This window comes from Miniopterus schreibersii (assembly GCF_964146895.1).
Source record: "Miniopterus schreibersii genome assembly, chromosome: 19".
Classification (NCBI taxonomy): Eukaryota; Metazoa; Chordata; class Mammalia; order Chiroptera; family Miniopteridae; genus Miniopterus; species Miniopterus schreibersii.
In genome coordinates this window covers 7,259,636-7,281,339 of record NC_138119.1, presented here as the reverse complement: position 1 = coordinate 7,281,339, position 21,704 = coordinate 7,259,636, and the positions used below count along the sequence as shown (strand labels likewise).

At 40.5% G+C, this 21,704-nt stretch overlaps 1 protein-coding gene across 2 annotated transcripts in view; it reads left to right on the top strand.

The window, feature by feature from the left end:
- Positions 1–21,704, top strand: part of PTPN22 (protein tyrosine phosphatase non-receptor type 22) — a 33,440-nt gene that overhangs the window by 1,956 nt on the left and 9,780 nt on the right. For both annotated transcript variants that reach the window (XM_081121720.1, XM_081121719.1), the window contains exons 2-11: positions 8,312–8,420; positions 8,676–8,752; positions 8,864–8,959; positions 9,399–9,437; positions 9,841–9,912; positions 10,028–10,087; positions 10,687–10,829; positions 11,314–11,380; positions 12,188–12,265; positions 14,654–14,740. In XM_081121720.1, the coding sequence (XP_080977846.1) occupies positions 8,312–8,420; positions 8,676–8,752; positions 8,864–8,959; positions 9,399–9,437; positions 9,841–9,912; positions 10,028–10,087; positions 10,687–10,829; positions 11,314–11,380; positions 12,188–12,265; positions 14,654–14,740 (828 nt within the window). The remainder of the gene's footprint in view (positions 1–8,311; positions 8,421–8,675; positions 8,753–8,863; positions 8,960–9,398; positions 9,438–9,840; positions 9,913–10,027; positions 10,088–10,686; positions 10,830–11,313; positions 11,381–12,187; positions 12,266–14,653; positions 14,741–21,704) is intronic.

Genomic DNA, 21,704 nt, shown 5'->3' with positions numbered 1-21,704 from the left:
AGGTCAAGGAATAGAGAGCACTGTCAGACCTCAGGAGACTTCTACCTACCCCTTCCCCGTAGGGCCCCCCACTCCCACCTCCACCCCCACCCGACCTGACCTGACCTGACCCACCCTCGGAATAATCACTATCCTGACTTTTACATTAATCATTTCCTTGCTTCTCTAGCCCCTGGTTTAAGGACCTTGTTTTGGGTGATTAAGTGGAACCTCACTGTTCACTGACTCATGTCCTCCAGTGGAAAAACAGTCTTGCTCTCAGCCCCACCTCAAGGTTCAGCTGAGATCCTAGGGAGACGAGCTTTGGGGTGGGGGTAAGTGAGGCCAGGCTGCCTGCTTGGACAAGCTAAATATTGCCACTAAACTGGGGGGGGGGGGCGCTCCACCCGTTCACGTCCCACGTCCCACCTTAAGCCCTTAATGTATTCTCCCAGCACTTGCCGTTTCTGAGGCTTAAGGACTGATTCTGTGACTCGAGGCCACCGTTAGCCCCACTGGGTCCATGGCTTAGACTTCGGTCCCCATATCCCCTGTGGCTGGCTCTCCCTGTGCGGAGCACGTGGCCCTGCTGTGACAGCTAAAGCTAATGCTGGGCTGCTTAGGTCTGGTCCCTGGGCCAAAACTAAGTCCAGTAGCCTTTCTGGACTTGAGACTGCCCCGACCACTCCTGTAAGGTTCTCATGCAGTCATTCGAGTGTCTACCGAGTGCTTACTCTGTGCAAAGCATGTGCTAGAAGCTGGCGCGGCAATGCCAGGCTCCCTGCTTTGGCGGAGCCCGTCTCCTGAGACAGAGGTCTTAGGGAGGCAGACATGAAGCAGCTAATTCCTCTGTTACATACTTAATTATAATTGCAATAGTCCTGGTGGGGTGTCAAGGGAGCATCACATTCATTATCTTACTTACTACACATTTTTAAAAAACCCTGTGAGCTGGTTATAATCTCTGGCTTACAGACGAGGAAACTGAGGCTCGGTGAGGTTAAGTAATTGGCCTAAGCTCACTCAGCCGGTCAGACACAGACATGAAATTTAACCTGGGCCTGTCATTCTAGAGCCTGGGAAATGAGTGTCTCGCTTCAGCCCATAATACTGAGTCCCTCAGGGGGCCTAGCCTGAGGGTAAGTTTCTATACAGCAGAAATTGCAGTGTGTGACGACGCTATCGAAAATGTCTTAAAAAAAAACACCCTAGTATTGCTCTTCTTATAAAATAATATTATTGCAAGTTAAAAGAAAATAAATTCACCATAGTACCAGCATCCCAACAAATGCAGTTTTGTTTTTTTTTGGTGTGTGTAGAAATTCAAGTTCTTGTCTTCCTCTATTATTGTAATTATAAATATAGATACAATTTTTTATTCTTATTTTCACTTAACATTACACCAGCATTACCATGTTGATTAAAATCTGTACTGACGACCTCTCATGCAGCATGGTATAATAAAAAAAATAATCCTAATAATAGCTAATACTTCTATACCTGTTATGGAAACTACTTATATAGAAACTTATTTAATCCATTGAGAAAGGCACTGTTATTGTTTCCACTTTATAGGTGAGGAAACAGAGACAGAGAGTTTAATTGACTTACTCAGAGTCGCACAGCTAGTACTCGGTGGAACTGAGTTTTGAGTTCAGGTCGCCTTGCTTTTCCATCTGTACTTATAACAACGTTGGAGTCGGATAAATCTGGGTTTGAATTTAGGCTCTGCCTATTACCAGCTGTGTGACCTTGAACAAAGTAATAAGTAGTGGGAACAAATAATATTCACTTTGCAGAGCTGTGGTGAACATAATAGAATAAATATAAGAATGCCTGACACGTAGCAGGCACTCAAATAATCAAATTATTTCTGTCATTGGACATTTAGGCTATTTCTAGTTTTTCATGATTATTGATAACACTGCAACAACTATGTTTGTACACGTGGGTTTTTCCTTCTTTTGGATTCTATCCTCAGGCGAGAGCCCCAAAAGGGTTATTACTGGGTGAAAGAAGATTATCATCTCATTGGTTAAGTACTGCCAAATGTACTTCCAAAAGAGGTTTTTAATTTACAGTATCTGCATTTATCATCTTCCCTACGGTCTTGCTAGTCTTAATTTAATAACTATAAAAGGTAATATAGATATATTTTTTGACTGCTTACCATGTACCAGGCAACCTAAGTGATTTACCAAATATGACCTTTTTAAATTTTATTTTAATTCTCACCTGAGGATATTTTTTCCATTGCTTTTCAGAGAGAGTGGAAGGGGGGGAGAGAGAGAGAGAGAAACATCGATGTGAGAGGGACACATCGATTGACTGCCTCCCGCACACACCCCGACGGGCCGGGGATGAGCCTGCGGCCGAGGTACATGCCCTTGGCCAGAGCTGAACCCGGGACTCTTCAGTCTGCGGGCCGACGCTGTAACCACTGAGCCAAACCGAGCAGGGCCCAGATACAATCTTAATCACTGCCAGTCCAACAGGAAAGCATTATCTACATTTTACCCATAAAATGGCAAAGCCAGGATTTGAAACTCTGGTCTGAAACTAAAGCTTTCTAACTTTTGACCCTGTGCTCTTCGCTCCCTACCCGGCTCCACACTGTTGCTTCCAGTTTATCCATGGTCTTAACGTAAAATAACCGCAGAATCTAACATATACAGGGAACATGTGTCAAACACACAGATACAGTTTAACAGCTGGTGACGAAACAGGCCCCCCCGTGAGCACCACTCAGATCAAGAAGCAGAGCACTACCCACACCCCAGAAACCCCATGGGTGTCTTTCCAGACCCCAACTGCCCCCAGCTCCCGCCAGCCGAGAGGCAAACAGCGTCCTGAGACTGTTTTATCCTTTGCTGTCGAACAGCTTCGAGACCTGGGTATACCACTAAGCGATAGACAGTCATCTTTCTGGTTTTTGAACTTTATGTAAATGAAGTCATGGTATTTCTTTTTATGGTATTTCTTTCGCTCTACATTATATTTCTAAACTCCGTCCTTGCATGGAGTGGGTCGCTCAGGGCCAGGTCAGTCTCGTGCCCCGTTCCCGCCAGCAGCCCTCTCGTTCCCTGGCCTTGGAGGCTGAGCCCCCGAGTCCCTCTGTGAGCATCGTGCTTTCGAAACCCCGGGGGAGTCTTGGGGGGGATGATACCTGCGGCTGGAAGGCCCTGAGGGACTATCTGGGGCAGCCCTGGAGACGCCCAACTTTCACTCCCTCCCCCAGCCAGCACAGGGGGTCCAAGTGTCATTTTCCCCCCTCCCAAATGTAACCGGTGCTACGTCTTCTATACATACTGCAGCCTTCGGGGCAAAGATCTTGTGGTCTTGGGCTTTCTTTTTTCTTCCTTCCCCTGGGAGTGACCTTAATTCATTTACCAGTAATTAATTTATTAGCCAATGAGAAGCACACGCCAGGGACTCAGTCCTGATTTCTAGAGTTTTATGGCCAGGACCTCAGTTCTGTTTTTCTGTCTTGAGAAGAAAGGGGTACTGTAGTCCCCCAAGCAAATGAGGTACTCTTAGCTTATGAAGCATCACAGGATCTGGCTTCTCTTCGGGCCCAGGAGGTATGCTGGCCTCTTTTTTTCTTTTCAATTTTAGTTTTTTTTTTTCCAGTTACAGTAGACATTCAATATTGTATTAGTTTCAGGTGCACAGCATAGCAGTTAGACATTTGTATAACTTACAAAGCGATCACCCCAATCAGTCTAGTGCCCGCCTGGCGCCATACAAAGTTATTACAATATTATTGACTATATTCCCTATGTACTGGCCTTTTTTCTCTCAGCAGCTCTTCCCCTGATTTCTCTCTTTGGTGCCACCTCTAGGGAACTTGCACTCCCCATTTTTTGATTTGCAGAGAAATACCTTCCCCACTTTGACCTATCTTTTCTCCCCGAACCCCAACCCCAAACCACCTCCAGGGCCCTGCTTTCTCTTTCACCCCTCTTTGCTTCCCATTCTCAGAGCTGCTTTTCTGGTGAGGTTGACCAGTTCTTCTGTCCTAATTCTGCTCAGTTTTGTTCCCTGTTGGGGTGTCGGAGTCTGGGGGCCTGGTGGGGAGGAAAAGGGAATTAAAAAAGGACTTCACAGTGGTCTGACCTCAAGGTAAGATATGTGGGGGAAAAATCTTTCCCACTTTCCAAATGAACAATTCTATGGGAACTTGCTATGTGGTGTCTTCTGAGCGCCTCGCTTTGTCATCCAGCCTGATGACTGCAGGAAGATGAATGGAACAGAGGGAAAAAAAGCCATCCTGTCCCATTGTTGAAGGTGGCAGTCAAGGCAGCGTAACAAGCATAAGGTCACACACACACACACACACACACACACACACACACACACCCTTTATCTGTAACATTTTACCAAGTTAACTGAGGCGTATCTTCTAAAAAGGGCTTTGCTTACGGCACTCTCCCTGCACGCCATAAGCAAGCAAAGCAAAAATGAACAAATAAAACAGTGTGATGAGGAGTGTGCACTAGGCTCCGTCCTGGAGGTTTCTAGAAGGACACAGTTCTGAGACTTGACGTCTTTTCAGCAGCACTGGAATCAATGGCAACCTCAAAATGATCATTCGGAAGGTGCATATGAGCAGAGAGAGCTGAAAAATTAGTATAATTTGAGTAGAGATGTTTTAGAGACACTTATGTGCCTGTGCCACGTCCTTAGTTAAATTTCCAAATTTGCATGCATCTTGGTGTAAAAATATGCAGTACAGTTATTAGTTCAGGATCTCCCCTCCTAATCCAATTCTGAAAGTCTACAAGAATTCTGTGGGGGCTAAAAAACATTAATACTTTTCCTCCCACCTTCTAAATTCTTCTGGCTGGGCTAACTACCAAACTAACAGAGACGGATTAACAGGAGAAAATGAATGTTTAATACATATGCATGGGGAACTCACATAGGCATGAAATTTCATGAAAATTCCAAAGACAGTGAGGTGGCATTGGGTATATAAGATGTTTTTGGACAAAGGAGAAAGTAGGGGGACGGGGTCTTAGATTTCAGAAGTGAGAATGTGCCATTTATACAGGTAGTTGAGGAAGAGCACACAGGGCAGGAAAATCCTGACTGGGTGACTCAGGAACAATGGGACACAGGGGGTATCTAGCTAATGGGCCCCTGTCTGAAGCCCTCTATCTACCATACTCAATTCAAAGTAGGCTAAGGCGACATCCTAAGATCTCCTTCCTGAAGCAGGTTTCTCCTTCTGAATCTCTTGGGCAGGAAAGAGGGGAGGGTCAAAGGTTCTTTCTGAGTCTTGTTTCTTAAGAAAGAACTTAAAATCAATATCCCAAAAGGGCAGCTTGAGGGTGGCAAAACGTTGGTGCCTTTCAGTGTCCAAGTGGGGAGAATCCTAAGCACCTGGCTAAGGAGTGTAGACTTTTTCCTAGTAGCCAGGGGGATTCGCTGAAGTTGTTTTGAGCATGAGAGAGATAAAGGAAACAATATTTTAGTAAGATTATTTTGGCATAATTATGCCTAAAGGATTTCATTGGGAAAGACAGAAAAGTGGGAGGATGAGTTGAGGAACAACAGTTAACAGTTCAGCCTTGAAGGGAACGGGCCTGGATTAAGGTGTGTGTAGTGGGCATAGGAAGGAAGGTTGGTGCAAGATATTGCGTGGAAAGAATCGGCTGAACTTGCTGACTGAATTTGAGGTGGGACTTATGGGGAGGGGGGAACCAAAAGTGACTCTCAGTTTCTAGAGTATGGCTACTTGGGATAAAGACCGTGCCATCGGCATTAACAGTGGGAATAAATATGATAAGATACCCAAGTGGAAATGTCTAGGACATGGGTGGGAATTCAGGACTGAAATTTAGTAATCTTATCTCAATATAGAAATTTGAGACATCCAATAGGGGTTGGAAATACAATTCAATTTTTACCAGTTTAAAAAAAATTTTTTTTAAACATTGGGATGCCTTCTATAAAAGTATATGATTTTTCTGAGCAATGTATATAGTGAGAGAAGAGCAGAGCGCTGAGGACTTGACTTGCGAACTTTGGATAATACACAATTAAAAGATAGAAATTGGCAGAGGGCCCCAGTAAGAGTGAGAAATGGGAAAGGGAAGTTGGGGAAGAAAGAGAACCAAAGTAACATAAACTAATAAGGGCCACAGGAAGAGGAAATTTCAAGAAGGAAGTTAAGAGAATGAAAACTGAGTAATCACAGAGAGATCTAACCCAGAGGAAGTAATTCGTGATCTTCATGTGACCAACCATTAAATGGTGGGCAAATAATAACAATTCTTTTCCGTAGTTAAATTCAACAAATATTTATAGGCTACCACAGATGCTTTTTCCCTTATCTTTCTCAAGTTGAGTAAGGGTTCCCAAAGGTCAGATCTATTAAATGTGGTTTTGTCACCGGACCAGTTCCATGAAGGAGGCTGGCGCTGGCCCTGCCCCTGCAGGGTCTGGGTCCTCCAGGCTCTTGAACCATACAGGAAAGAATCCAGGGACGAGTCCGAGTGAGAGCAAAAGCAAGTTTTATGCAGGTAAAGAAAAAGAGGCTAGGACATGGGATCCCGGAGACAGGATCAGGGGTTGGGCAGCCCGCTGCCCCCCTGGTTGCAAGCCTAACAGGGCACAGCTGCAAAAGAAGCTAAAATACACTTCAAAGTGGACACGGACGAGCTCATGAGTAAGTTGTGCACTGAGTCGGTCAGTTCTTGGGATTTTATGTTTCCAAGGGTGGGTCGTTTCTGAACTTCGTGGCACCAAATTCTGACTCTGCCTTCTGGTTGGGAGGGGAGGGTCCTGTTCCTAATATGGTCTGTTCCAGAAGTATCATGATGTTGGTCCTCCTCAGGCCCCTTCTATTTGTTCTGTCAGTTTTCATTATAATGATGGTATAATGAGCTTTGGGGTCGTTCTCTGGTCTGTTTTTCTTCCATCTTGGACTGATCTGGTTTTAGCCAGTCCTTATTGTTGTTGACTTCTGCAGCCAGGAGTTCCCGGCAATAAGCTATTTCCTTTTGATCACGCATGGAGGTGGGGGCTCTGGTGAGAGGACTTCCTCATTCCCTACCTTCTTTCTATCTTGGGTGTTTCCTTGAATGATAGGATCTTAAACAAAATTTGGTACAAGGTTGATCTATAAGAAGGAGCTAAAGAAGAACCATCATTTTCTCTGACCTATAGTATAATACTGGCAAATGGGAATAATTTTAAGGAGTTGCTTCTCTATTGTAAGGAATCTTAAGTCAGGGGTTAGCATAATCAACCATATTATGCTAACCTCTGACTGACCCAGGTCATATTCTATCAATAGAATATGGTACTATTTAAAGACCATTGTTTGGTTGATGGGGTGGGCTTGAAGTCTGGGTCATATAAAAAAATGACTGCTTTGGGGACTGAATCTTTGAAATTTTGCTACGTCTAGAGAGATTTTATTCAGTTTAAGCTCCATTTCTACTTAAAATAGACCTGTAGTGGCCATAAGGAAAGTAAATCAAACTTTTCACATCTGACCCTTTGGGTGGTGCCTATATAGCTTATTTTCAGAAAATGTTGATTTTTTAAAATATTCACCAGTTTCACCTTTAAGTTTTAGCTATTTGTGGCTCAGCTGCAGTAATCACTTCACTTCTCCAAATGTCGCTGAACTTGCCATCCTTATGCTCTGGGGCTCTGTCATGAATGGACCCAGCCCGAGGGGATGCTAAAAGGGCTGAAATGGAATGTTTGGGCAGTGTAGAAGGAAAGTGTGGGGACTAAACACATATTAATACTTTTCCTCCCACCTCCCAAATTCTTCTAGGCTGGGCTAATAACCAAATTAACAAAGACAGATTAACAGGAGACAATCAAAGTTTAATACATGTGCATGGGGAATTCACATAGGCATGATAATTCCATGAAAATTCCAAAAACAATGAGGCAGCATTGGGTATATAAGACATTTTTGGACAAATTCGAAAGGCAAGGAACTGGGTGTTAGATTTCAGAAGTGAGAATGGGCGATTTACGGGTATTTGAGGAAGATTAGAACATACGTGGCAAGAACTAGGCAACTCAGAAACCATGGGACCCATGTGTCCCATGCTTAATTCAAATTAGGCTAAGGCGACATCCTAAGATCTCCTTCCTGAAGCAGGTTTCTCTGAATCTCTTGGGCAGGAAAGGGGGGAGGGTCAAAGTTTCTTTCTGAGTCCTGTTTCTTAAGAAACAGTTTAAAATTACTATCCCAAAAACACAGCTTCAGAGTGGTGAAACTTTGGTTCCTTCAAAAGCTCTCTAGAGAGAGCTCTTTACCTCTTTTCTCTAGGAAGATTTAATGATTGGAATTTCATTGCAGACGCTGAAAAGACTAGCCACCAAGTACAAGGCAGACAGAACCTATCCCACAGCTGTGGCTGAGAGGCCCAAGAATATCAAGAAAAACAGATATAAGGATATCTTGCCCTGTGAGTTTCATTTCTCCCTGTAAACTTACACTTTCTTCCAGATTCAATTATTCCTATGTCTTTTTACCCATTGCTTGCTGTTCTTAGTCCTGGGACATGGCTTTGACAAGTTAGTGTGTCCTATTTACGACTATAAATATGAACATTCACTCACTCACTTTTCAAACCACTGTTCACAGTGTTAGCCCCTGACTTACACGAAACCCTCCGACCAAGCCCCCTTAATAATCTACTGTGTCTTTCTTTTGTGTTCAGATGATCATAGCCGAGTAGAGCTGTCCCTAATAACCTCTGACGAGGATTCCAATTACATCAATGCCAACTTCATTAAGGTACACCCTGTATTCCGTATGCTCTGGGTACCTAAAAAGGGGGGCATGCACTAGACAAGAACAAAAGGGTATTTGTGGTAGTCACCCCATATGATTTCTGTTCCCCTTTAGGGAGTTTATGGACCCCACGCTTATATTGCCACCCAGGGACCTTTGCCTACAACTCTCCTGGACTTCTGGAGGATGCTTTGGGAATACGGTGTCCTGGTGAGAACTGAGCTACTTTTGTTACTGTCTCCTCTCAAGTTTTAGGGTTAGACGGGGTCAGGGCATCGGAATACCTGATTGAGGCTTCCTGGGTGTTAAATTAGTGCTTTGTTTTCGGTTAGTCACTAGAATTTCGGTGTCCCGGTAGGTACCCCTTAGTCAAAATCACAATGTCAGTCTTCAAGGAAATGAAAGTTCTCACCTTGACCGGCTCATTTGTTAATAAGAATTTTACTGATTTGAATAGAGAAAAAGGAAGTGAGGACAGAAAGAAGGAAGGGTGGGAGCAACAGTTTATAATCGATCAAGATTTCTTTTTTGGTTAAAAATAAAACCACCCACAGAAAAGAACAGCGAACACTCTTGCGGTGGGCCCCGTGTGCTATCTGTTTCCTCTGACTTTATCCATGGCTAAGTGCCTGTGTGTTTCACCCCCCAGATCATTGTCATGGCCTGCATGGAGTTTGAAATGGGGAAGGTGAGTTCTTCCGAATACACCCAAAGGTGAGGGAAAGGCAGGCAGAAAACAAGGCGGGAAATTGGTAGCAGCTTTCCTTAGGTAAAATCTGGGCATGCCAAAGGACTCTAAAGGCTTTTTAAAATTGCTTTATCTTTTTACTCCTAAGGACCCCTTTTGTCCGTTTCCCCAGTTGACTCTGTATTTTAAAATAAAAATAAGGTATGCTTTTAAAAGTAACCATTCATCTTCCCATTTTATTAATCAGACATCTTTAACTGCCAGTCAGAGCTTCTAACCCTGTGCTGTCCAACACGGTAGCCACATGTTGCTACTGAGCTCTTGAAATATGGCTAGGGTTTTGTTACTCCGAAGAGACTAGAATAGATGGAGAGAAATCACTATGTTCTGCTTTGTGCGACAGAAAAAGTGTGAGCGCTACTGGGCTGAGCCGGGAGAGACGGCCCTGCACATTGGCCCCTTCTCCATCTCCTGTGTAAGTACGACGCCTATTTCCATGTGGCTGAGCCAGTGTTCCAGGCTCCGCTTTACAGACAGTAGTTTTTGAAGCTTAATCTTTGAAATAGCTAATGTTTTCATTTACTTCTTAGGAAGCTGAAAATAGAAAATCTGATTACACAATCAGGACTCTAAAAGTCAAGTTCAACAGTGTAAGTATAGAATAAGGCTGTACATTCAAAGGCCTAGAGGGGTCAGGCAGGTAAATATATACCTATGTGCTTTGGGCTGGGAAAAAGACAATGGGGAGTGGTGGGGCCTTTGATGTTCTGGGAAAATCTTCATATTCAAAAGACACCTTTGCTGTAATCTGGGCTCCCCGGTCTATTCCACACCATGGCCACATAGAAAATAAGGGTTGTAGGGTGAATGGAGGCTGTGCAGTGGGTAGATGCTGCGAACCCACCTGAGAGCTCGGGCCGCCCAGTCTCTCTAAGACAAAGGGATTTAATATATCAGCATATCCGTGACCCATTTGAAGTTTCCCAGTTGGGAAGCTCTGATCTGGACTATCTTCGTATCTACCTCCTCTTTTGAGTGGGGCAGATAGGAACAGGCCAATAGTAAGTGACCTGAAAACACTTAATTATTCTCCGAAGGCATAGGTCACCAGAGGTCCTTGGGGAAGAAAGCAGCAGAAGTTACAAAAAGAATATAGATGCTACCTAGAGAGGAGAATAATCTTGTGGTGGAATGAGCTGGAGTCCTAACCTTGAACTCTCCATTTATTCTGGCTTTTTTAAAAAAATAGGAAACTCGGACCATCTACCAGTTTCATTACAAGAACTGGCCAGACCATGATGTGCCTTCATCTATAGACCCGATTCTTGAGCTCATCTGGGATGTGCGTTGTTACCAAGAGGATGACAGTGTCCCCATATGCATTCACTGCAGGTACGACGCTGTTGTGTGACCCTTCCACCCAGAACAACCCAAGTGTCACAGTCTGGCCAGGACGCTTCTTTAACTGAGGGAAGGCCGACTGTTGTAAGTTAAGGTGGTAGAAGCACATAGGACGTAGGCTCCTGGGCCTCCTCACCTCCCTTCCTCCAGGTGATCAGAAAGGAATGAAGCTTAGAAATGTGAGTGGTAGAAAGAGAAAGGTCACAGCAGAAACAAACTATAATAAATTCAACCCGAGAATTACATGAATATTTTTCTGATAAGCTGCTTGTGACCAGGACAGCTCTGGAGACTCTTGCTATGAGCAGCGTGACATGCGGCAATCTGCAAACGTGTTTCGGCAATGGTAGTGTTTAGAAAGTTTTCTTGCCCCCAGGTTTCCTTTTCTTCAAATCTGCTGGTGAAATTGTCCAGCTACTGTCAGTGAGCCCCTGTCTGCAACTATAAATGCTACGGCTGCGCTCTCTCATTTTAGTGCCGGCTGCGGAAGGACTGGTGTTATCTGTGCTATCGATTACACGTGGATGCTGCTAAAAGACGGGGTGAGTTGCTCTCGGCAGGCGCTTCCCATTTGTTTACCCCGCCACTTTCAGACTGAGAAGTTGTTTGGGTCTCTAAAACACCTACCTCCACAATTTATCTTTTCTAGAATATGGATGCGTAGGCCTACTTTGTCAGATGATTACACTAGTTCCTAAGTTGGTGGTTCTCAAAGTGTGGTCCCCAGACAAGTAGCGTTGGCATCAGCGTCACCCGAGAACTTGCTAGAAATGCAACATTTTAGGCCCCCCCTGGGGTGGATTGAAGCAGAAAGCCTGGGGTTGGGGCCCAGCGAGCTCTGCATGTGCTTCTGACGCAGTGGTGTCGTCGGAGGACCAGTGCCCTAAGTTACATCGTCGCCCGTCCTGTGTCCAAACTGCTTTAGTAGATGCACTCAATTTACCACAATCAGAGTCTGTGTTTCAATCTACACATCATTTTTAAAAGTCTAATAAGAAGTGGAAATTTAAGATATGGGCTTTAGAACTATCTGCCAACTTTTATCTCATAAAACTCATACTTGCGCCCCTACTGGGTCGTCTTCATTTTATTTTTAACTTCAGACAGTTGATCAGCCCATGTGAAGTCGTTCTGAAGAGTTTCTTCAGGCTTTTCTAGGGAACACAGCAGGCTGGAAATCATGGTGCGATTGATGAGAATCTTCATTGAAAAATACATCTATTTTCTGATATTATCCCATGTCAGGGGAGCAGATATCATGGAAGTAACAAGACTAATAGAAAGAGGCAATCATTTATTAACAAAGATAGAAACAAAGGAGTAAGATGTTTTCTCCTTTTATTTGATAGATAATTCCTGAGAACTTCAGTGTTTTTAGTTTGATCCAGGAAATGCGAACACAGAGGCCTTCACTGGTTCAAACTCAGGTATGGACTGTGGTAAATGGATCATAACATGTGTCTGAGTCTCGCTCCACCTCTCTGCTTAATAGCAAGGCATCCGAAACCAGCTGACTGCTTGGCCGTCACACCAATTTACTGTTAACTGCATTAATCCATTCCCATTTCCTCCAACTCTGAATATCCCAATGTTTTTTTCAGAATCCCTTGCTCTGGGTTGAATTCCTTTCATCCCTTGTATTTTACTGTCCAGAAAGTATTAAGAAACTAATATAATATTTCTTACAAAGGATGTTACAAAAAACTCAACAAGTTGTTTGACTTCTTAGAAAGAAATAGTTGGGTCAGGTTAACTTGAAACTTTGTAGTAGTGATTTATTTCTGAAACCATAGAAAATCAGAGACATTTTCTACTTTAGCAGGTGGTAACAGAATCTGGAGCGTGCAGTCTGTGCTCATTTTTGGAAGTAATGAAAAATGAAAGTAAAATCAACCATAATCTAGCACCTAGGTAGCCACTGTTACTATTTTTTTATAGTCTCTCCTGGTCTTTAGTCTGTGCATAATTAAAAAAACATAATTACAACCACGCTATATATAGGATTATATATGTATCACAATATTCTAACCCACCACAGATTGCTCACACTCACTCGCTCCATTAGTAATGCTCTTCCTCTGTCTTCTCCTCTCCTTTCCAAGTTCAAGTTCTCTCTCCTAGATGAAAGTCCCAGCCCAAATCTCTCACTTTCTACAATATTAATTTCACCCATATTTCCTCACCCATAATTTTACCCATCTTTAAGATATAGTTTATCTTTCACCTATTCATTCATCCATCAAACATTCGCTGATATTAGGTATCAGATGCCTTTTCATAATTTGTTAGAACTGCTTTTACTGCTTAAATAGCAAGATCCTGACGTGTTTAAGGCAAATGAACTGACACATAGGTTTAGAGGTAAAACAATTGACAGTGGCAGCTCAGATATTTTCATCTAGAAGCTGCAAATTGAAGGGGAAAAATGAAGAGCTACTCTAATATAAACCTTCTGTTTGGCCCACACAAGTTTTCCACTAATAGCTAGTGGAAAAAATCATTTTTTTTCATGTGTTGACTGTAGGTGTGTTCTATAGTCAACCTATGTGGGGGGAAGTTTATGTGAAATGAAAGCATTGGCTAGTTTAGGGCTGTCAGACTTAAAAGAAGGCTCATCCATGTCAATGTATGCAACCAAGTTGTATAATATTAGACTGTAATACTGAATCAGTAAATGAAACCATACCCATTTCAGAAAAAGTCCATTTCAGGCCTGTTTTTAAGAGCTGGAAGACAGCTGAAACAGTTTTAAGTTAAGTTTCGAATTTTGGCATTTTCAGCGACTAATGGAACAAACTCTTACCAGTTGTAGCTACTTTTTCTGACACTACTTTAACCAGGAAATAGCACAGTAACCAGATGAGTGCTTCCTGTGTGATTTTTCTCTGTTCTTAAGAAATTTAAAGCGTGTACCAGTGGTCCTATTGGTTGGCATAGACTATGCATTATCCTCCTGCTAAAATTATGTTTGGAAAAAGTTGTGCTTTATTTGTATAAGACTGTGTAAAGAGTCAGGGAAAAACCCTGAATGGGCCCATTCAGATGAAAAGTAGATACAAAATCAAGTATTTGAGCAAGTACAGAGACAAAAACGGAGTAGTAGAAACCCAGACACACTGTCATTGTAGAGGACTCATTTCTCTATAGTGAAATCATTTTAAAACCGTAACTTTCCTCAGCGGTCTACTTTTCTTTGATATCTTTGCTAGGACAGAATTTCAGCAGTTTGATGCAAGAGTCAGAAGATTCAGGTTGTAACCCAAGTCCTGGAAATTACTCATGAATGACCTTGAACAAATAGTCTATAAACAGGAATAATAAATAGCCTAGCTTGTTTATAGGTCAATTATAAGGATCTAGTTAAATAATACATATTAAAACCATCGATCTACCCATCAACCACAATCTATTTGCTTTTTTCCAGAAAAGGTAAAGGTGGCTTACACTCAAAAAATGCATGCAATATGCAATAACATCTTTAACTTCTGAGAAAGAAAAACAGAAATAGAGGGATGGTGATGGAGGGAAAGACAAGTAAGAAAGTGGGGTTAGAACGAAAAAACACGCTGCAGGTTCCTTCTTTGTATGTTGGTTAGAGGTAGATCAAAGATTTAGCTGTTTCTCGCAGCCTAAAAGTGCTTTGACATCTGAAATGGGCTGTGCAGACGTAAGGCACTGCCGTTAAACGAACGCAGACGGTCTTTTCAGGTTTGCTGTCCTAGCATTTGACTGGTGTTCATGTGTCTGAAATCTGGTTCTGTAGTTCACCAGGTTTTCTGTTTCTTTTCCTTTGTTCGGGTCGCGATGCCCCCCAGGAACAGTATGAACTGGTCTACAAAGCCGTCACAGAACTATTTAAGAGACAGATGGATGTGATCGGAGATGGACACTCGGGAACAGAGGTAAACTTGAAACTTGATGTTTTGTCCATTAAAAAAAATATTTGACTTGGTGAAGGGATCTTAGCTTAGTTGCAGGACTTAGCTTGTTATTTACTGTCATAGCTAAACTGGAGCCTCCAATGTACATGAGCTGCACTGTAAATCTCCTGTAAAGGACAAATGATTGAAGTACTTTAACTTAGAAAAGGCATCTTTTGGTTAACCTCCAGCGTACAGTTTTTAGCTAAATTTAGAAACAATAGGTGTGAAAGAACAAGCATGTGTTCTGTTCCCACAGTATTCTGTTTTACACAGTTGTGTGGTGAGTTAGAAATGATACTGATGGTTACAACGGGAAACCAGAATTGAGCACTGATGTAACTTTTCAGGTTACTCTAGCCTCGTCTTGATTGCATATGTCCCATCAAATTTTGAGAATATTTTAGAATAGCCAAAGGATTTTTAGCTGAAGGCCTTAGGTATAAAAGCAATTTCTGATTTGACCAATTTCCAACTTAAAAATACTGAGTATTCTAGGATATGCTATTTTGGTCTTACCATAAAAATGGATAAGTCAAATACTTACTGTGTAATCACAAATTATTGGGTCCTAACAAACCTTAAGAAGACAAAATTGCTGACTTAGCTTTCAGGGTGTATGTAACATATACCTGTTAATTTAATTTTTAATGTTACATTCTGGATTGTTGATCTGAAAATGTTCATTGAGGACCTACTGTTTTCATAGCAATTAAGAATACAAAGTATATAAGAGATGACCCTGATTGTAATTTTATTAGTTGATGATGAAATGTGGGAAGGGAAAGATAACCAAAAAACCTGTTGAGGCTAGGGAATGAACTTTGCAATCCTAATGTCGACTCCAAGGAGAAACAACATGGTGAAAGATGTTGGAAATAAAAGTGTAATTGCCAGAAAATGTTACTTATATCTTATTTGTGACTATTTCATTGGCTAGTACTCCCTGAACAAGGCTAAATAGCAGAGGCAATATGGGTGACTTATTTTAATGGGAAAGATTCTCATGTTTCACTACTAACTGTGATGCTGACTTGATTGGAAATATTTTAATTGTTTAAAGAAAATATTCATTGATTTCTATTTTGTTAAGAATCTTTTTCAGAAAGAATGTTAAATTCAGTCAATTGCATATTTTTGCATTTGTGGAATGACCACATGGATTTTCTCCTTTGACCTATTAAAATAGTCATATCATTGGATCTGTTAGAATCAAACCATCCTTGTACTCTTAGGAAAACAAACCTTCTTGAACAAAAAATATTTTTTAATGTGTTGCTAGAGCACGTGGGTTAATATTTTATTTAGACTTCAGGAAATGTAAATGCTCAGTTTGGGCCAGCAGCAGTGCTCCGGCCCCCGCCTGCTGGGCTGTTTGGCATGGGTCCCTAGTCAGTAAGTCAGAACGCAGGAACATGAGTCAAGTTCCTACTGGGGGAACTGGCTAAAGGTAGCCGAAGAGAACTTCTGTTTACGGGAAGATTGAGTAGACGGACTTTTCCCTATTCCTCCCACTAAGTGCAACCAAATAGCCCTGGACATTACATATAAAACAAATAGAAGAAGACAGGCCAGCTAGGGACTTGCAACCCAAGAAAAGATATGATGGTGAGTTCCTTGGGTTTTTCCTTTGCCTCATATGTTCCAGGCTTGGAATTGAAGAAGCCAACAACATGGAAATGCCAACAGTGCAGACAAAAGAAGACCCACCAAGAGTCTGCTCTTTCTAACCAAGGGACAAGAAAGGGGCAGCCTGGCAAGACATAAAACTTTTAGATAATAATCACTCTACTCCAGTCAACACCAAATTAAAAAAATGGCCCCCAACCCCATCCATGTCAGCAAAGGCTGAGTGGGGAGTCTGGATTCCCACAAGACTATAATAAAGAGCTGGGGTGGCATCAGAAAGTCCAAGTAGAGAGCTAGGACTTTCATCCCCACTTTCCCTGCAGTGCCAGTGGAGACCACATGGCGAGCCTGAGCAGTAACGTGGCACCCCAATGCCCCCTATTGAGGTAGGGTCAGAAGAGACCTAATAAACAGTCAGAATTTTTACCGTCATTCAACAGTAATAAGGCCAGCCTCACCACAGTGTCAGAGATGACATGAGAGCCTCCCCCCTGGTGTCTCCCCTTGCGTTTCAACAGAGGTTAAATGAGGAGAATGGTGGAGGTAGAATCCACCTGATAGTAACAAGGCAGCAGCATCCCGTTCTCCTGTCAGAATGGAGTAAAAAACAAACAAAAGAGCAGCTACAAGAGAAGGTTAAACTAAGATCCAGAGCTTCATATCTCAAACCAAATGAATAAAATAATCAACAGATGGCAACACGGAGATGACAGAGATGTTAGAATTATCTGACAAAGATTTTAAAGCAGCCTTGATAACAATGCTTCAATGAGCAATTACAAACATGCTTAAAACAAATGATGAAAATCAAAACCAAAACCAGAAAACAAATGAATAAACAGAAAGGCCTCAGCAAAGAAATATAAAGACTGGGCAAAACACACACACACACAAAACAGGAAATAACTGATATTTCAGAGCTGAAAAATACAGTAACTGAAACAAAATAGCTTAGTAGATAGGCTCAACAGCAGAATACAAGGTACAGAAGAAAGAATATAAGAACCGGAAGACAGAGCAATAGAAATTGCCCAATCTGAACAACAGAAATAAAATAGACTGAAAAAATAAAAGAATCTTAGGGAACTAAGGGACTGTAACATAAAACCTAGCATTGTGTCATTGAAGTCCAAGAAGCAGGGGAGAAAAAAGGCAAGTTTAAAAAATACTGAAAGACTCATCATAATTAAACCTCTGAACCTAAAGACAAAGATTATAAAAAGCAGCCAAAGAAAAATGATTTTAACTGTAGGAGGAAAACAATCAGAATGACAATGGATTTGTCATCAGAAACCATGGAGGTCAGTAGGAAGTGGCACAACAGTTTTCAAGTGCTGAAAGAAAAGAACTACTAACTCAGAATCCTACACCCAGTGAAAATATCCTTCAGGAATGAAGGGGGAATCGACACATTCTTAGATGAAGAAAAACTAAGAGAGTTTGTCACCAGTACACTGACCCTAAACAAATAGCAAAGGAAGTTTCATAAACAGAAAGGAAATTATGAAAGAAGGAAGAACATGGCAAGCAAAAACATGAGTAAACCGGAATCGGTTTTCCTTCTCTTAAGTTTTCTAAACTGTTTGATGTTTGAAGCAAAAATTATAATACTGTCTGATGTGGTTTTAAATGTATTAGAGGAAATATTAAAGACAATTACATTATAAGCAGGGAAGAGATGGGAATGTCAAGGGAGGTAAGGTTTCTGTGCATGAACTAGCAAAATGATAACACCTGTAGACTGTGATAAGTTATATATATATATAATGTATATACCAAGAGCTACAACTACAAAAGCTACACAAAGATATACCTTTGAAAAACTATACATCAATAAAAATAAAATTCTAAAAAATGCAAGAAAGAGAAAAAAAGCAGGAAAAAGAAAAGAGAAATGCAAAATGGAGACAAAAAACAGAAAACAAAAAATAAAATGGCAGATTTAAGCCCTAACATTAATAATAACACTAAATGTAAATGGTATAAATACACCAATTAACAGACAGATTGGCAAAGTGTATTGAAAACATGACCCAACTATATGCTATCTGTAAAACAACACACTTCAAATATATGGGTTGGTTTAAAGGGATGGAAAAAAGATATATCATGTAAAAATGAATAAAAGAGAGGCAAGGGTAGCTATACAAAGTGGAGCAAAAATAGGTTCACAGCTGTGAGTATGTGAAACACAGAGTTTATTCTTGTATTATTATTTATTTATTATTATCTTCCACATGAACAACTATGAACCTACTTTTGCTCCACCCTGTATTAATATCAGATAAAATAGAGCAAATAAAGTTATCACAGACAGGGAGGGACATTTTATAATAATAAAAGGGTTAATCCACCAATAAGACATATCAATCCTAAGTGCATATGGACCAAACAGAGCTGTAAGATGTGTGAAGCAAAAACGGATAGAAATGAAAGGAGAAACAGACAAATCCACAGTTTTAGTTGGAGATCTCAATATCCCTTTCTCAGCTACTGATAGAAGAACGCGACAGAAAATCAGCAAGAATATGGAACTCAACAAGATCAAATTGATATTTATAGAACACTCCACCCAATAACACATGAATACGCATTCTTTTCAAGTGCTGATGGAACGTATAGCAAGATGAACCATATTATGGGCCATCAAACAATCTGAATATTTTAAAATAATTGAAACCACATAAAATGTATTCTCTGACGATAATGAAATCAAACTAGAAGCCAAAAACAGGAACAGATCCAAATTCTTGGAAACTAACCACACTCAAGGTAATCCACTGAGTCAAAGAGGGCGTATCAAGGAAAATGCATTGAGCAGAATAAAAATGAAAATATATGTGAAAATTTGTGGGGCAGAGCTATAGCAGTGCCAACAGGGAAGTTTACAGCACTCTAAATGCGTACATTACAAAACAGTCAGTCTCCAATCAATCATGTGAGCTCCCACTTTGAGGATCTAGAAAAACAAAAAGAGCAAAAAAACAGACAGACAAACAACAACAAAAAACCCCAAAGAAAACGGAAGGAAATAATAAAGAGCAGAAATCAATGACAATAGAGAAAAATCAGCGAACCAAAGAGCTGATTCTTTGAAAAGATCAATACAATTTACAAACCTCTAGGAAGACTAATAAACTAAAAAAAGAGCAAAAGATAAAAATTACCAATATTAGGAATGAAACAGGGGATATCTCTACAGGCTCTGCAGATATTGAAAGAGTAATTAATAAAGGAATATAGTATAAACAGCTCAACACATATAAATGTCACCACTTAGACAAAATGGATTACTTCCTCAAAAAACACAAACTCCCACCACTCACTCAACATGAAATCGGTTATTTGAATAGCCCCATAACTGAATTTGTAACTTGAAAACTCCCTCAAAAGAAATCTTCAAGTCCACATAATTTCACTTGAAAATTCTACCAAATGAGGAATTAACACTAATTTTATTCAATATGTACCAGAAAACAGAAGAGGAAGAGATACTTCCTCATTCATATTTTACCATTTTAAAGATTATAATGTAGTGTCATTAAATATCTTTACAATGTGTATGACAATCACTTTATTTCTAGAAATTTGTTATCATCAGAAACAGAATTTGTCCATACCCCCTTTTGCATTTTGCTGATTAGTGAAGTTTAGAATATGTTCATGTGCTCATTGACCGTTTGTATTTAATCTTTTTTTTTTAAAAAAATATATCTTTATTGATTTCAGGGAGAGAAAAGGGAGTGGGAGAGAGAGAGAGAAACATCAATGACGAGAGAGTCATTGACCGGCTGCCTCCTGCACGCCCCCAACTGGGGATCGAGCCCGCAACCTGGGCATGTGCCCTGACCAGGAGCCGAACCCCAATCTCCTGGATCCTAGGTTGATGCTCAACTGCTGAGCCACGCCTGGCTGGGCTGTGTTTAATCTTTGGAAAAATGTCTATTCAAGTCCTTTGGCCATTTTTGAATTTTTTTTGTTTGCTTATTGTTGAGTTTTAAGAGTTCTCTATATATTCTGGATTGTAATCCCTTATCAGATATGTGATTTGGAAATATTGTCTCCCATTCCAGGAGCTGCCCTTTTACTCTGTTGATTGTGTACTTTAATTCACAAAAGTTTTTGATTTTCCTAAAATTAAATTTGTTTATTTTTCTTTTGTTGCTAGTGCCTTTGGTGTCATATCCAAGAAATTATTGCTAAATCTAACGTCATGAAACTTTTTCTCTTCTCTTAAGAAAAGAGTTTTACAGTTTTAACTCTCATGTTTAGGTATTCAATCCATTATGAGTTAATTTTTGTATATGGTATAAGATAAGGGTCCAACTTCACTCTTTTGCATGTGCATATCCAGTTTTCACAGTATCATTTTTGGAAATACTGTCTTTTCTCCACTGAATGGCCTTGGCACCCTCAACAAAAGTCAAATGCCCATATATGTAAGTTTACTGCTAGGCTATTTATTCCACTGGTCTATGTAGTTGTCCGATGCCTGTAACGCACTGTTTTATTACTGTAGGTTTGTAGCACATTTTGAAAGAAGGAAGTGTGAGTCCTCCAACTCTGCTCGTCTTTTTCAAGATTGCTTTTGCTATTCCAGGGTCCCTTGAGATTCCATATGAATTTTAGGACAAGTTTTTCCACTGCAAAAGCACCATTGGGATTTTGAGAGGGAGTGCATTGAATTTGATAACTTTGGGTAACATTGTTATGGTAACAATATTATGTCTTCCACTCCATGAACATAGAATGTCTTTCCATTTACTTATGTCTTATTTCATTTCTATCAGCAATGTTTTATAATTTTCAGTATACAGGTCTTTCACCTCCTTGGTTTAATTTATTTCTAAGTAGTTTTTTTGATGCTAATATAAATAGAAATTTTTTTTAAATTTTCTTTTCAGATCGTTTTTGCTAGTGTATAGAAATACAACTGGTTTTGTGTGTTGATTTTGTATTTATGACTTTGCTGAATTTGTAGTAATGTCCCCACTTTTACTTCTATAATTTGAGATTTTTAAAATTCACGCCTTCTTTTTTCCTTAGTAAATCTAGCTAAAGGTTTGTCAATTTTATTGATCTTTTCAAAGGATCAACTTTTGATTTTGTTAATTTTCTCCACTGTTTTCTTAGTCTCTGTTTCATTAATCTCTGCTCTAAGCTTTAATATTTCCTTCTTCTGTTAGCTTTGGGTTTAGTTTGCTCTTTTTCTAGTTCCTTAAGTTGTAAAGTTATTGATTTGAAATCTTTCTTCTTTTTTAATGTAGCCATTTACAGCTATAAATTTCTCTCTGAGCACTGCTTTCACTGTATCCCA